Source organism: Primulina eburnea, chromosome 10 (genome assembly GCF_022965805.1).
Source record: "Primulina eburnea isolate SZY01 chromosome 10, ASM2296580v1, whole genome shotgun sequence".
Lineage (NCBI taxonomy): Eukaryota > Viridiplantae > Streptophyta > Magnoliopsida > Lamiales > Gesneriaceae > Primulina > Primulina eburnea.
In genome coordinates, this window is record NC_133110.1 from 490,718 (window position 1) to 505,829 (window position 15,112).

Here is a 15,112-nt window from a genome sequence, read left to right on the forward strand (position 1 = left end):
TTAAACTTAAACCTGAGATTGAAGATGGGCTATAAGTCATGCAAATTTTAGTTTTTCATATCCCAATAAACCATGACCACTTGTGAATTTCTATTTCGAAGAGAAGCTGTGGTTCAAAGAACTACATGTTTTTACTTTTGACTTTGTTCTTTTCTAAGTAACTAGCATAAAAGTACGTGCATCCACACGTGAACCAATATTCTAAGGATGCAAGTTCGTTGAGATAGAAGTAACGAAAAGATTTGGCTTTCCCAGAAAAATTATTTGAAGAAAGTCTTGCAACGCTTCAACATGCAAGATAGTAAGCCAATATCAACCCATCTTCCTGTTAACTTCAAGTTATCCTCAGAGATGTGTCCTAGCAGTGAAGTAGAGATGATGAATATGTCTCGAGTACCATATGCATCAGCAGAGGGAAGTTTGATGTTCGCCATGATATGTACAAGACCGGACATTGCTTAAGCAGTGGAAGCAGTTAGTCGATATATGACGAATTCTGGACGAGAGTATTGGAGCACTGTTAAGATGGTCCTTAGATACATTAAGGGTACCTCGAATGATGCATTATGTTATGGAGGAGGGGCTATGTCGATTCAGATTATGCAGGTGATCCTGATAAGAGGAAATCTACTACTGGTTATGTGTTTACACTTGCAGGGAGAGCAGTAAGCTGGTTTCAAAACTGCAAATAGTTGTGGTGTTATCTAGAGTAGAGGCAGAATACATGTCAGCTACTCAAGCTTGCAAGGAGGCAATATGTATTAAAAGGTTATTGGAGGAGATTGGACACAACAAAGAGAATGTTCCTTTGTTTTGTGACAGTCACAGTGCTTTGCACATCGCAAGAAATCCAACCTTTCATTCCAGGACGAAACACATTTGGAGTCCAATTTCACTTTGTACGATAAGTAATAGAAGAAGGAAGTGTGGATATACAGAAGATCCATACAAAGGACAACATAGCTGATGTTCTGACCAAGCGAGTGAACGCTAATAAGTTTGAGTGGTGTAGATCCTCAGGTGGTCTAGCGAAAATGTAAGCAGCAGGAAATGACAAGATTGAAAGGATGTGTGGAGATGCGTTTGATTCTCAATCAACTCTTCAAGTGGGAGAAAATGTCGGCAAGTACAGGAAATGCATTTATTGACACATGCATTTCCTGTGTGATGGAAGCATTCAATGGGGCTGAAGAATTTGAAAACGGAAACAAAACCGTGAGCTGTCAAGTTTGACTAAAAAAATTTTAGACGGAAATAACGTGTTTTTAACATGTATTCATACGACATGGAGCTTTATAAATAGAGCTCATTCTTTCATTATGAAATCATCAATTCTCTGAGTTTTCTCCCATCTAATAAGCATTTGAGTGCTTAGTTCTATAATATTTGTGAGATGTTTGTTCTCCTATATTAAGAGAGTGTGTATTCTCTTTGGAAATACAATAAATGAGTTGTACACCACAAAATATTAGAGTGGAATTCTTTTCATCTTGCCTGTGGTTTTTACCATAATAATTTTTAGGGGTTTTCATGTAAATCTCGGTGTCCAGTTTATTCTTTATTTTCGGGTTTTATTATCTCAAATTTCGATCGTGGGACCAACACTGTGTCAATTGATTGAGCCAAACTAGTTCCTCCATAAAATTAATTTGTGTCGTTTAGAAAACACAACTTAAACATAATTTTTTTGAGAAACGAAAACTGTATCAATTATGAATATGATTTTCCGACAATTATTATATATTTTATATGGCAAGAAAAAAAAATATAAAAACACGAAATCACATACTTAATAAGTCCGGCCTGAAAAATGAAAGTTGATTAAATAATCCCAATTAATGGATCGAACCCGAACATGCATGCGTTCATTCCCACCACTTTCTGCGCGATAGAGTCGAAGCTTTGACAATCCAGGTTGTGGATACTGGATCATATAGCAGTTTGGTTCAAGAGAACCATATCCATTTATTTTCAACATGAAATTTCAAGTTATTCTTAATTAAACTATTAAAATTACTAGGAATAATATTATAATAATTTGTAAAATTTTTTAAAATTTTATATTTAGCTATATATTTATGTTTGGAATCAATAAGTATTTGATTTCGTGGTATATTTTTTGATGGCCATCCATGTTCATAAACGTGGCTTTGTGCACCTTGACGTACGGTGTTCGGTGTTCCCCTCTTATTATGGGACATCGGATTCATCCTCAGATAATTATTATAAGATAAATGTACGAACTCGTCATAATTTATTGTTGGATTCTTTCCTGATGACCACACTTGATAAATCACTGGTTCTTGATGATCTCATGGTTTATTATTACGATCAAAATACAAAAATGTTCAATTTGTGATCATTGTGTGCCTTCATTTAATACATAATTATTTTTTGTATAATTATTTTGTATGAGTATTTATGCTAAGATCGAAACAAATCGAAACAACTAAATTTGAAGTAGATTATAATGTACATTTCATTTTCAATCATTTAATTCTCACCAGCGTTCAAATTTGAAATTTATTCTTATTTTTATATCCAATAAATCGATGTGATCTTTAGTTTATATAATGGCAAAAACTTGTGTGAGACGGTCTCACGGATCATATTTGTGAGACGGATCTCTTATTTGGGTTATCCATGAAAAATTACTATTTTTTATGCTAAGAGTACTACTTTTTATTGTAAATATGGGTAGGGTTGACCCGTCTCACAGATTAAGATCCGTGAGACGGTCTCACATGAGACTCACTCTTATATAATTTAATTTAGTCCTATATATATATATTTAGAATGTCCTAATTTTTTTTTTCAAATAAACAACTATGGACATTCTGGTCCTCCTTAAGCAAATGGATATTTTTTTCATCCCAAGTTTTAAATAATGTCATTTAGCATAAAAAAGACTTTCATTTCTTTCAAATTTTACTTAATTCTCCCCTCGCAAAAATATAAGATAAAAAATTAAAATATTAGGAGTAATTAAAAAAATTAAAATCTTAGAAGATCATAAATTAAATTTGTTCATTAAACATAAATTAAAAAATTTTTTAGAAGAACAATCAAATTTAATTTTCAAATGATATGTTATAATATATAATTAAAGAGTGAGTCTCATGTGAGACCGTCTCACAGTCAACCCTACAAATATTCACAATAAAAAGTAATAATCTTAGTATAAAAAATAATACTTTTTCATGGATGACCCAAATAAGATATCTTTCTCACAAATACTGACGACCCGTGAGACCGTCTCACACAAGTTTTTGACATAATTAAAATTGAAAAATTACAATTTCCAACTAGATAAATTCAAAATTGTATTCTAAAACGGGCCATTGCTGATCCAATAAAGTTGAAAGCTGAATGGTCAACGTAGAAAAATAAGAGTATAAGGGACATTCTTTACCTCCGGCGCAGTCAGTGTATTTTGTTCCGGCGCCTGCTGCTTAGGGTTTTTGATTGCATTACTTTTTCCATTATCATCTTATTGATTATCCGTGTTCCAGTTCGATCTCTGCTTAAGGTTACATAAAGTTGTGAAGACAAGAGGAAATGGTGAGAGGATTGCTGGGGAAACTCGCTAGTCGCTCTCTGTCCGTTGCCGGAAAATGGCAGCAGCAGCAGCTCCGCCGTCTCAATATTCACGAATACCAGGTACGCTTCCTCAATATCCCGCCTGCGCCTGTGGGGAGATTATCTATCATGTCGTTTCTCGTTTTGAGCGTGATCTGCTTCGATGTATGTGTCGCTGGAATAGCACGTAGTAAAGTTTTTTGTTTTAATTAATTCGTTTATCTATTCCATTTCCTAGATTGATTGGTTTGGGAATATATGTTTTGGTTCTATGTCTCAGATTGTTTTTACTCCTCTTTGCGACTGGCACAATGCAAACACTTGGATTTAATAGAGGGGAAGGGGGACGATTTAGTGTCTTTTGGAGGTCCAAATTGCATTTTTACAGTGATAAGTCCAATAAATTTGATTTTTTTAATTTTTTTTATGGTGCAAATGCCAAATTAGACCTGGTGTCTGGTGAGACGCTTCGTGACTTGTACAATATATTGGTTTTCATATATGCATGACGCCTACTGATTTTGTGAATATAGGAGCCGTATTTTTTCTAATGTTCAGGTTAATCTTTTATTTTCTGAGCATTTGTGGTCCTGTACATTTGATTAGTTAATCTACCTATTGTATAAATGATATTAGGGATCTGAATTGATGAGCAAACATGGGATTAATGTTCCAAAAGGTATAGCAGTTGGATCAGCTGATGAGGTCAAGAAGGCAATGCGCGACATGTTCTCCAACCAAAGTGAGGTGCGGATACCAAATCCTTATCCTCGTTCTTCTTACCCAAACGTGTTATTTATGGTTTGAAGTGGGTAAACAGATAAAAAATGATGGCTTCTAATTGCTTTAGTTAGGTTTCTGGATAATATGTAATTAGAAGAGGCAATTACCTGTTTTTTTGTGATATAGGTGGTGGTGAAGTCACAGATCCTTGCTGGTGGCCGAGGGCTGGGAACATTTAAAAGTGGTCTCCAAGGAGGAGTGCATATTGTGAAGGCTGAACAGGTTGAAGAAATAGCTGGTACGAGAACAATATGTTTTGAATTATATAAGGCTGTTAATTTCAGAATTTTAATTTATGTATCGGCAGCTACTTACGCGTGATTTAACTTCTTGAATCTTGAGATATGTTTGGGGGATATGTCAAGTTGTTTGAGGTATGAAAGTAACCTATTTCGCATAAGTTGTGGATGCTACATTCCACCACTTTTTTTCACAAATTCTTCAAGAAACTGTATTAGGGATGCTAGTAGGTTCATCTGTTCAGGTTTTTTATAACTTGTGTACGTGGAAAAAAATACCTGAGTTTCGGTCACAGAACACCTTTTTCATCCGCTAGCAATAAAGTTTTGTTTGAATGCAGGCAACTGGAAAACTGCCCCAAAATATTTACTTGTGTGGCTTGCTGAATCGACATCCCCTTACAAAGCTATGTTTTTACAGGGAAAATGCTTGGACAGATACTTGTAACTAAGCAAACAGGTCCTCAAGGAAAGATTGTCAGCAAGGTTTGTCTTTAAAAAATTTGTTCATAACTTCTTATTAAGAAATGTGTAATGGTACGTGTTGACATGCTCTGAAAATTATCAGAGGCTACAATTTGCATCTTCATATTTCAAGCATATAATTGTTATCAGCACAGTGTTCAGTGCTACTTTCTGTTAACATCAATTGTAAATTTAAGTCTTGTTGTCAGAATTCAATTTCAATTTCTATCTGGTTTTTGTTTTAATGATCATATTTGCTTTAGAAACCGTCTCATTTTACATCTCTATTAACTATTGTCTCATTCTTTTTTTCAGAATCAGGAAAGATTTTTTTGCAAAACATTTACTGAACAAAACCAGTCAACTGCGTAAATCTTGAACTTATTTTAGTTTTGATGAGATATTTCCTCGAATCTTGCCGATATTCGAATCAGTGTAATGGTAATGTGCACATGTACGTAGTATTAAAAAGATGCCTTCAGGTAAATAATCACCGGCGATAATTAGTGGGAATAAGCTTTATTTATCAGCGGGACATCATATATGGCATGATTTTGGCTTTTAGAATGTAGTTTTATCTTCCGTTTGCTGCTTGCTTTAAACTTGGTTGCACATTTTCATAAGTGTGATATTGTATTTGCTTGTTATTATAAAACATTGGAAACTATATATTCTCTCTCTCTCTGTGTGTGTTGTATTCTGAAGAAATTGTTTATATGATCTGCTTTTCTTCTTCTGCTTAAGCTTGCTGCATTAGTGTTATTAGCAGTTTTTTTGTCCACTGAATTTAACTGTTGATAAGGTTATAAGTTAGTATATGAGAAGCAAATCAAAACTTTTCTTGATCGCAGGTTTATTTATGCGAGAAGTTGTCGCTTGTCAATGAGATGTACTTCGCCATTACTCTTGATCGTAAATCTGCTGGTCCTGTAAGTTCCTGCGTGTGATAGATCTTGATTTTCCTTGTAATAATTCCACATTGTTATTCCTTACTGTTTAATTGCTTGCATTCATGTTGCAAGTCAGCTACTCAATCTTTTATAGATCTTTTTGGGGATGTATTGGCACTATTGTACACTGGAGTTTCTTGTCAGTTTGAGAACTACGAAGAATTTCTTGCTCAGAAAGCAGAAAACTTGTCTTATATTGCTGGATAATGTATTATAATTTCAGTGGAACAATCTATGTATATTTGTATATCAGTAGTCTGCTGTATGAATCTATGCCCTTTCCATGCTAACATGATGATGTTTGTTGCAAAGATGGGAAGTGGACTCAAGTGAATCCATAGTTGGTGCATTAATGTGCTGAACTGTACACTGAAATCGATTTTTTGCAGCTTATTATCGCCTGTAAAAAGGGTGGAACCAGTATTGAAGATCTTGCTGAGAAACATCCAGAATTGATAATAAAGGTTAATAACCTTAACTTATTATGATATCTGGCTTTGTTGTGGCACATTTTAATATTCGATTCTTTTGTTCTTCCCTGAACCAGGTGCCTATCGATGTTTTCACAGGGATAACTGATGAAGATGCTGCCAAGGTAGTTGATGGGTTGTCTCCCAAGGTGGCTGATAGGACTGATTCAATTGAACAAGTGAAGAAGTTATATGAACTTTTCTGTAAATGCGACTGCACTTTGTTGGAGGTGATTGAGTTAATTTCCTCTTTTTTCAAGTGTTCTATTTTAGTGTTATCACTTAATATAGTATGGTTTGCACGCCTCTTGATTTATAATGATGTCAACTTGTGTAAACTTCCTTTTATATCTACCTTTGAGTCGTCAATTTTTAAACAGATCAATCCCATTGCTGAGACTGCTGATAACCAGTTGGTAGCAGCTGATGCTAAACTCAACTTTGATGATAACGCTGCTTTCCGACAGAAAGAAGTATTCTCTCTGCGGGATCCAACCCAAGAGGATCCTCGAGAGGTATCAGCCGACATCTGTTCTCTAACTGGCTGGCTTATTACATTTAGTACAATGAAGCAAATGGATATCCATACATTGTTTATTCATTTATATTGCATTGTTTTATCAGGTTTCTGCAGCAAAGGCTGACTTAAATTACATTGGTCTGGATGGGGAAATAGGTTGCATGGTGAATGGTGCTGGATTGGCCATGGCTACCATGGATATTATTAAGCTACATGGAGGAACTCCTGCCAATTTTCTTGATGTCGGAGGAAATGCCTCTGAAGGACAGGTGAGGCCGGGATTTATTTCTTGTTCTATATATGATGATTTCTTTTGGTTTCAAATTGGTGGCAAGTTATACATAGATATCCTGGATTGTGATGATTGGTTTTCAGTCATCTAATCATGAGATTGCAGTTTCAAAGTTTTGACAAATTGTACAATTTTCACGGCTGACATCCTCTATTGTTTTAATTGTTGTGACGTGACTATAAAGTTGATCAATTTAGTTGAATATCTTGGACAGGTCGTGGAGGCTTTTAAAATTTTGACTTCAGATGAGAAAGTGAAGGCTATTCTTGTCAACATTTTTGGAGGAATAATGAAATGTGATGTAATAGCCAGTGGAATTGTCAGTGCTGCTAAACAGGTTCCGTGGGAGATGTCACTTCTTTATACAACCCTGGATTGAAAATTATGTTACTTGCCTCTTTGCTTTGCTTTCCACTTGAGTCTTTCTTTGACAAATATCTGAGGTATCAACGGACGTGTTCACCTTTTTTGTATGCTGTTTAAGGAAGAGTGTCTGTTTGTAGCATTACACCCCTGAATGTGAAAGTTGCAAAAGTTATGATTACTTTTTACCTCTGTTCATACAGATATCCCCATAAAGGTCTTTTTTGGCTGCTATTTTAACATTTCCGTCTTTGTTTAGATCATCACAATTTTTACGAATTCTTATACTTCTATTCAAGGTTCAACTGAAAGTACCTGTAGTCGTACGTCTCGAAGGCACCAATGTTGACCAGGGAAAAAGAATTCTGAAGGTGAATTTCAAAACTTATCTTAGATGTGCCATGTAACTGATCTAACAAAACTTTACTTTTTCTTCCAAAATATTCGTGTTTTCAGGAAAGTGGAATGGCTTTGATTACTGCTGAAGATCTGGACGATGCAGCTGAGAAAGCAGTTAAGGCCTCAGCTCCTTGAAGACATTTTGTGTACTTTTGCCTAAATCATGAGAGGTCGCTCCTTTCCCCTTGGAATTTTGGAGTTAAAATTCTTATATATAAATTGAATCATCGTCTTGTTAGATGCACTGATAAGACTTCCAAGTAGGATATACCATCCACTGATGAATGGAGACGGCTTTAATTGTTCTTGATTTCATATTAAGCAGTCCTGGTATTTGGATGTACTGGCAGCATTTGGTGTGGGAAAACTGTGGACAACATTTCCCCCTTATTTTATTTTGATAATAAACTGTCAATGGGTGAATTTCCTGCTCTGTTTTGCTATTTTTTTGGAATGATATCAAACAATCATTTTAAAATGTGTGAACTAAAAACATTAAGATTATATACCGCATACCACTGTTGCTCAGAATAGAGAGGTGAATAGGGCCAAAAAATAATAAGCAATATGGATAAAGAAGTCATGCTCAGAAGGACCTAACACAAACCTTCTGATATCTAGTAGCAACCAATCCTCTCATTACCGTAATATTGGGTGAAATACCTACTTGAATTAGGTCAGAAAATTTTAGAATAAGTTTAAAATTTAGCACAGTTCTCTTCGCGGATTATGTTTTTTGCATTTAAAAGGCTTTCCCTTTCGTCAAGGACTCTGCTAGTCTAGTCGAGATGCAGTATGCAGTTGATTGAATAGTTATCATTGGATTAACACCAACTGCAGTAGGGAGAACACTTCCGTCACACACAAAAAGCCCCTTGGCTTCCCAACATTCCCCATTTTCATCAACTGCACCTTCTTTCTCATTCACGCCCATTCGACAACTGCCCATTTGGTGAGCAGAGCAATAGATTGTCCACCATTCTGAATGAGAACGTGGCCCTCCGACTGCAGTAATCATGTCAAGAAATTCTTCTAAATCCTCATTATTGGTCCCTTTGCACGTAATTCTCTGCCCATCACTTCTGAAAGTGCCTACTTCAACTGCTCCTGCGCCAGTAAGAATTCTTAATGCCTGCCTCGATCCTGTCTTAAGATTCTCCTTGTCAAGTTCACTCATCCTATAATCTATTATTCCTTCTTTTTTCACCTCCCCTGAACCTTGATCTCTGGCTAATGCAAATAGAACAGCTGTTCTACCATATTTTGTCATCCTTTCCCTCATGTATTGCCTTGAAACCCAAGGTATTAGCGAGGCAAATGATGCCGGTCCAAGTGCCGCAGCTTCCACTATAGCTTGAGTGCTTGATTCTTTAGATACGACTTTATGTACCGAAGTGATAATTCCTCCCTCGAAGCTTTTACCCTTCAATTCAACCAAAGAATCAGGGAAATATCCCCAAACAAATGAAACGGGGTGAAGATGAAGATTCCTTCCAATGTTCTTGTTCTCCAGACCACTTGATATTAACAAAGGTGGAGTCAAGAGAGAACCACTTGCTGAAATCGTCACTCCTGCCTCGATGTGAAGCTTCTTTCTGATATTCCTACTCTCAGAGCTCGCGATCACTCCAAGGCATCGTTTTTTAACAGTTCCACTATCATCACCTGTCAAGACGAAACTCTCCGCTTTACATCCAGATAAGACAACTGCACCCTTTCTGACTGCATCAACAAGCCAAGTTGAATCGGTACCCTTTTTATCACCTTTTCTGCAGCCATAACCACAAGAACCACAGTAATGATTCTCCGAAGAATTTCTTGGTACCGGCTCAACTTTTAGGCCCAGATTTTCACACCCTTTTCTCAGGACTTGGTTTTGAAACCCTTCTTCTGCACAATTCTGTGTAACACCGATCTTCTCACATACAAAATCCATAGCAGATTGATATTCAAGTGTACTGAAGAGAGGAATCTTGTTCTTTGTGGACCATTCTTTGAGAACTTGGTCAGGAGTTCGAATACAGGCAGACCAGTTTATACTCGAACCTCCTCCAACTGTTGATCCTGCCATGACCATAATTTTCCCATCTTGAGTTGTTAGCATTCCACCCGATTCGTATAATTCGGCCAATGATGGCCCTTCAAGACCCGAGTAATCTTCTGGAACAAAGTAGTGGCCTTTCTCAAGAATGATTACTTTCTGACCCGAGTTTGCGAGAACTGATGCAGCAACCCCTCCTCCACAGCCTGATCCAACGATCACCACATCACATGTGATCTTGAATGAATCACCATTCTGGTCCTCAACAACGTGTATTCCTTTTTGGACGAGGGATTCTTTTAGTGAAGATTCATCTTCATTGATCATTTCAATGATGCCCTTTTCAAGTGGCCTTTCCTTCTTGTTTTCACTCAAATTTTCAATTGCTTCTACTACATATCCAATTGCTTCCCATGCTGGATTTTTCAAACTTTCATCGGTCTTCATTGTGTTTATTTTTATGAAAGAAGGAATTAAATTAATTAATAAGTAATATGTTCAAAATGTGCCATTTACGGACAAGAAATCCTTCTAACTCATGTTACCGAAAATACAAATTAACACCCAACTTGATATCTAATCTCTACTTGATTAGATTACATATTCCTTGGTTTATATTAATATATTGCCACCAAATTAATAAAAAAACTAAACCCAATTCTTTGAGGTCTTTGTACAGTTATGGCCAAAGTGCAGAACCAATATTTGATTCTCTTTCTTTGTTTCTTCCTTACACAATTCATAGCGAAGTGTTTGGTATCGGCCTTCTATAAATTTTTGGAATTTTTCTTCATTTCCCTCATATAATTGACGTCCCTAAATGTATTAACCCATAACTACAATTAAAATATAAATTTTGGTTTGGTTATTCTCTCTTATGAGTTTCCAAATTTGAATTCTCCCATTGTTCACGTGTATGTCTGGAACAATAATCCCGGACAAATATTTTGGGACCACCTTTCGTAATCCTGAGTTTTTGGGAGAAATGATTTCTGACAGATCAAGAACACGAGCAGCAATGGAATCAAGATAGGTAAAATAGGAACGAGTTAGAAGTATTACCCTAGAGAAGAAGACGAAGAGGCAGACGATTTTTAGCAGCAGGAAGGATATTTTCAAAGGTATCAGAAAAGTCTCTTTGGACCATCTCTGAAGCACAATTTCCCTCTTCTCCAAAGATAATTCAGAGAAGTTGTGCATAAATGGCCATCTCCGATCGATACAAATACGCCCACAGAGCAAAAATGTTCCCAATCTGCTTGACAGAAACTTTAGAACCAATCCCACGATGAATACAGCTTTAGTAATCCCTCTCTTCACCAGCAACTCTGCTATCTATTACTAGTCAGATGTAAACTATAAATAAATAAACAAAAAATTGTTAAAAACTACTGAAACCAGATGCAAGAAAGGAAAAAAACAATCACTTTTAAAACGTTCACTAATTTGCCACTGTTTCAAAACACGACATGGTGTCTCACAGGTCAATTATTAGGTTTAATTTTCCAAGAACTGAGAAGATTTTTTTATATGGACCAATTCAACCAAACAATCTATTCGATGCTATCCTCAACACGTGCATCCAATGAAACAAATTGATCTTTTCAGTTGTCCATTTTATAGCCTCACATAAAAAATTATATGTGATTTTTGTATGATCGACCCACCCCTTTTCACACGACTCCTAAATTAAAATATCATGAAAACAACTAGATCTCGTGGTTCATTGAATACCAGAGAATTGGTCTTTAATCTGTAAAGATCCATCGTAGTCCAATGGAGACAGTCCCACAAACAATATTATATCTTTTGTTTCATCATAATAATTGATCCGACAAGAACTCAGGAACATCATTCATATAATCGAAAAGGAAACCTATTAACTGAAGTTCATTAAAACACACACACACACACCATGGTTATAAAAAACAGAACAACAACAAAAGGGATATGCAACATTAAGGAAGGAGGAAAGGGAAAAACAGGAATTTGACCTCGTGAGGGCCTGAAGACTGGCAAAAGTTGGTGACTTCGTCATCAACTTTGGGGAGGGGTGGAATGAGTGTTTGACAGATGGCAGAAAGTGATTGGATCTGAGATGAGGAGAAGCCATGGCTGTACTCCTCCTCCCTTCTTCTGCTTCCTCCCTTCAACAAGGGATGAGGCTTTGACACTTCAATCTTCATACCTTGTTTACTACGTCTTCTGTCCTCTTCACCAGTCTTTGTATATATAGTAGTATTCTAACATGTGTGTGTGTGTTTTTATTTGAAAGAAGTATTGTAATTTTATACTATATGTCACCTGTCATTCTCGTGATGCAAAATTCCAAGATCTGATATTTACCAGTTCCAACTTCCATTACGATGGTCCTTTTTTGAATATTTTTTCCGAAAAAGATAAAGGGTAATTAATGTTGATGCTGACAGAAGGACAATACTCTTTTGTCAAGAAAATTATTGATTTGTTTCAAATTAATTAACCCGAGATTTTGCTACAAATAATATTAATATTGAACACACGTCCAAGTAGAAATCTAGCAAAAAATGTATAAAATAGATAGCGCATGTCACAATTTAGAAGTCTTAATACGGTTGTTTTCATGTGCCAACACGTTAAGGATCATAGAGTCATCTAGTGTACACCAACGACCGCGAATTTTCAGGTCATAAAAAAAATAAAATCATAAAATTGTGTATTTTCCAGTCATAGAGAACATTTTTGATCAGCTCTACTAATAGAAATGGTCATGTCCTAATTTAAAATTATCAAAGTTTTGTTTTCCCTATTCGTTTCGTCGATATGATAATTACATTAATTTCTGAATTATTGGAATAAAAAGCTATTACGTAAATTTGTGTAAAACAGATTAAAGTTCTAGAAATATTTGGTTGAATTCGTTTTTGTGTATATAATTTTAAACAAATTTAAGTTTTATTAGAGTTATTTTAATTATCCAAATCGGTTGGTAACACAAAAAGCATGCATTTTTTTAATATAATTTACCGGCGGCTATTCCTTTAACAACTAACAGAACATAACCAAATACACGCAATAAATTGCCCTAATCAAGTCTAAAATTTTCAATAAATCATATATATTTTTGGGTAAATACAAAAAATTATTCGATAAAATATAACAAATAAAATACCTCTCGCACCAAATAGTTGCATGAATTCCTTAACTTTGAACATGACTACCCTAGGCCAAAATTTACTTGTAACAAAAACAAAACCTCTAAATATATAACATCTACGCTTTTTAGTAATTTAATCTATACCCACCCCCATCTTCATTTACACACTGAATAGGACTCGGTCTCGAGCTCGAATTTCGTAAAGTGGATCCAGTGTCATGGCTCGGATCCAGGTATGTGTTATTACACGCGCCACCGTTACAAGTAGTGGCTTTGGATCTTGATCGCGACGATCCACCAGAATCAGTAACCGACTCCTTGGACTTCTTTCTACGCGATTTCTTCGGGATATCTTGCAGGTTCTGTGGGGCCGAATTCGTTGATTCTTTCGGATTTCGATTCGATGACTTGGTGGTGTTGCTGCTGCTGCTGCTTTTGTTGTCGAACGGATCCTTGGATTGATGATTTCTTCTAGATTGTCTCGACTTGGTCGAGGAATCTTTCTTTCTAGGAGAATCATTTGTGTTGGAGGGTTTTGGCAAGTCAGCTGGGAGATCCCTTGATTCAGAATTTGTTTCCCTTTTGCCTCTTCTTGAATCTATTAAACAATAAATACATGAATTGTTTAATTCATATGCATTACGTACAAAACCATACAGAAGGATAACACGACGACGCACCACAAATATTTTAAACCGCATCTTTCATTTTCCGCAACAATTTCTCCACCCGAAAGTATGGTATATTGGCAATGCAATTTGAAAGTGTATCGTGGTGGGGCTCGTGCAAAAACGTCATGAATGTGATTGGAGTGCAATTTCGATGTTTAATAAATTAATTTGTTGCATGCATGCATGCATGCGTAAACAATGAATATGATCAATAAGGATTTAACCTTGAGAAACCCATTTGATTTCAGAGTCGTCCTCTCCAAGATCTTCCGGAGGTCCTAAAGGTGCTGATTGGAATCCTGATTCTGATTTAAACTCTTTCATCTGCACATTTTCAATAACAAATATTTCACAATTTAGACCCTTTCTTGTACACACACACACGTACGTGTGTTTTGGAAGGGAAAAAATTAGGAGTATACCCACCCAGCTTGGTGGATCATTAGTGGATGGTCCATCGCATCCTACGTGAGCTACATGTTTCACATCTGTGGGTAACCCTATCTGCATTTCTTGTTCTTTCTCTTCTTCTGTAGCAAAAAATGATCAAATAAATCTCGGAATCCCTCCAGATTTCAATCATACATCAATTACATATATTCTATTCGACGGTCTTTGTATTTACGTCATGCCATACATATCTCTATGATACAAATGGATCCTAATACTTTCTAGCACGAACAAAGAAAACGCACTCACCGAATATCTGAGAAATGTATCTGAGACCTTTCAAAAGGCCTTTCATTTTACTTGTCATCGATTATAAATCAAGAAACATGAAAGGATCGAGCCGTTATATTACTTGAAAAATTGGAAAATCATTCATGCTTATATATATCAACCGAGTTAAATATGATATATCAATGCAATTGAAGAAGACAATGGATTCTTGAAGTTCAAGAGAGAGGGTTGAATGGATTGTTTGTTACATGGGAAAAAGGAAGGAAAAGAGATTAATCAAGAATCCCAAAAGCAAGTTATGTAAGAGCAATAAAGCTTCAATGGATCCTAATTAATTAATGCCCGTGAAATGAAAAATAAAAACAAAAAGTAGCCCTGAGTCCTGACGACCATCGAAAATTTAGGTTGGATCAATGTATTCCAGGAAAAATTAAAGACTTAAGGCTAAATTTAGGGGGCTGTAACAAATATATATTTGAAACACGTAGCTTTCCCACATGGGATAAAAGAAGCCCGCCCTCTT

At 35.9% G+C, this 15,112-nt stretch overlaps 3 protein-coding genes across 5 annotated transcripts; 1 reads left to right on the forward strand and 2 right to left on the reverse strand.

Moving 5' to 3' along the window:
* The first annotated feature begins 3,384 nt into the window (after positions 1 to 3,384).
* Positions 3,385 to 8,483, forward strand: LOC140804024 (succinate--CoA ligase [ADP-forming] subunit beta, mitochondrial-like). Its single transcript, XM_073159883.1, has 12 exons — positions 3,385 to 3,660; positions 4,216 to 4,326; positions 4,489 to 4,600; positions 5,023 to 5,087; positions 5,918 to 5,995; positions 6,406 to 6,480; positions 6,564 to 6,716; positions 6,867 to 7,001; positions 7,111 to 7,275; positions 7,513 to 7,635; positions 7,961 to 8,032; positions 8,118 to 8,483. The coding sequence occupies exons 1-12, from the start codon at positions 3,559 to 3,561 to the stop codon at positions 8,193 to 8,195; spliced, it is 1,269 nt and encodes a 422-aa protein (XP_073015984.1). The 5' UTR covers positions 3,385 to 3,558; the 3' UTR covers positions 8,196 to 8,483.
* A 281-nt stretch (positions 8,484 to 8,764) lies between these two features.
* On the reverse strand, positions 8,765 to 12,435 carry LOC140804023 (long-chain-alcohol oxidase FAO2-like). 3 transcript variants are annotated; one of them, XM_073159880.1, is made up of 3 exons: positions 12,096 to 12,435; positions 11,164 to 11,436; positions 8,765 to 10,542 (listed from the first exon to the last, which is right to left on the reverse strand). In XM_073159880.1, exons 1-3 carry the CDS (start codon positions 12,285 to 12,287, stop codon positions 8,803 to 8,805), a joined length of 2,205 nt encoding a protein of 734 aa, XP_073015981.1. In that variant the 5' UTR covers positions 12,288 to 12,435; the 3' UTR covers positions 8,765 to 8,802. The 3 variants fall into 3 exon arrangements, with proteins under 3 accessions (XP_073015981.1, XP_073015983.1, XP_073015982.1); XM_073159882.1 differs by having other exon boundaries at positions 11,164 to 11,429; positions 12,096 to 12,279; XM_073159881.1 differs by lacking the exon at positions 12,096 to 12,435 and adding an exon at positions 11,529 to 11,691.
* A 746-nt stretch (positions 12,436 to 13,181) lies between these two features.
* LOC140803808 (CRIB domain-containing protein RIC6-like) lies at positions 13,182 to 14,893 on the reverse strand. The gene is made up of 4 exons (XM_073159680.1): positions 14,608 to 14,893; positions 14,335 to 14,438; positions 14,133 to 14,232; positions 13,182 to 13,835 (listed from the first exon to the last, which is right to left on the reverse strand). Exons 1-4 carry the CDS (start codon positions 14,663 to 14,665, stop codon positions 13,363 to 13,365), a joined length of 735 nt encoding a protein of 244 aa, XP_073015781.1. The 5' UTR covers positions 14,666 to 14,893; the 3' UTR covers positions 13,182 to 13,362.
* Positions 14,894 to 15,112: the final 219 nt, after the last annotated feature.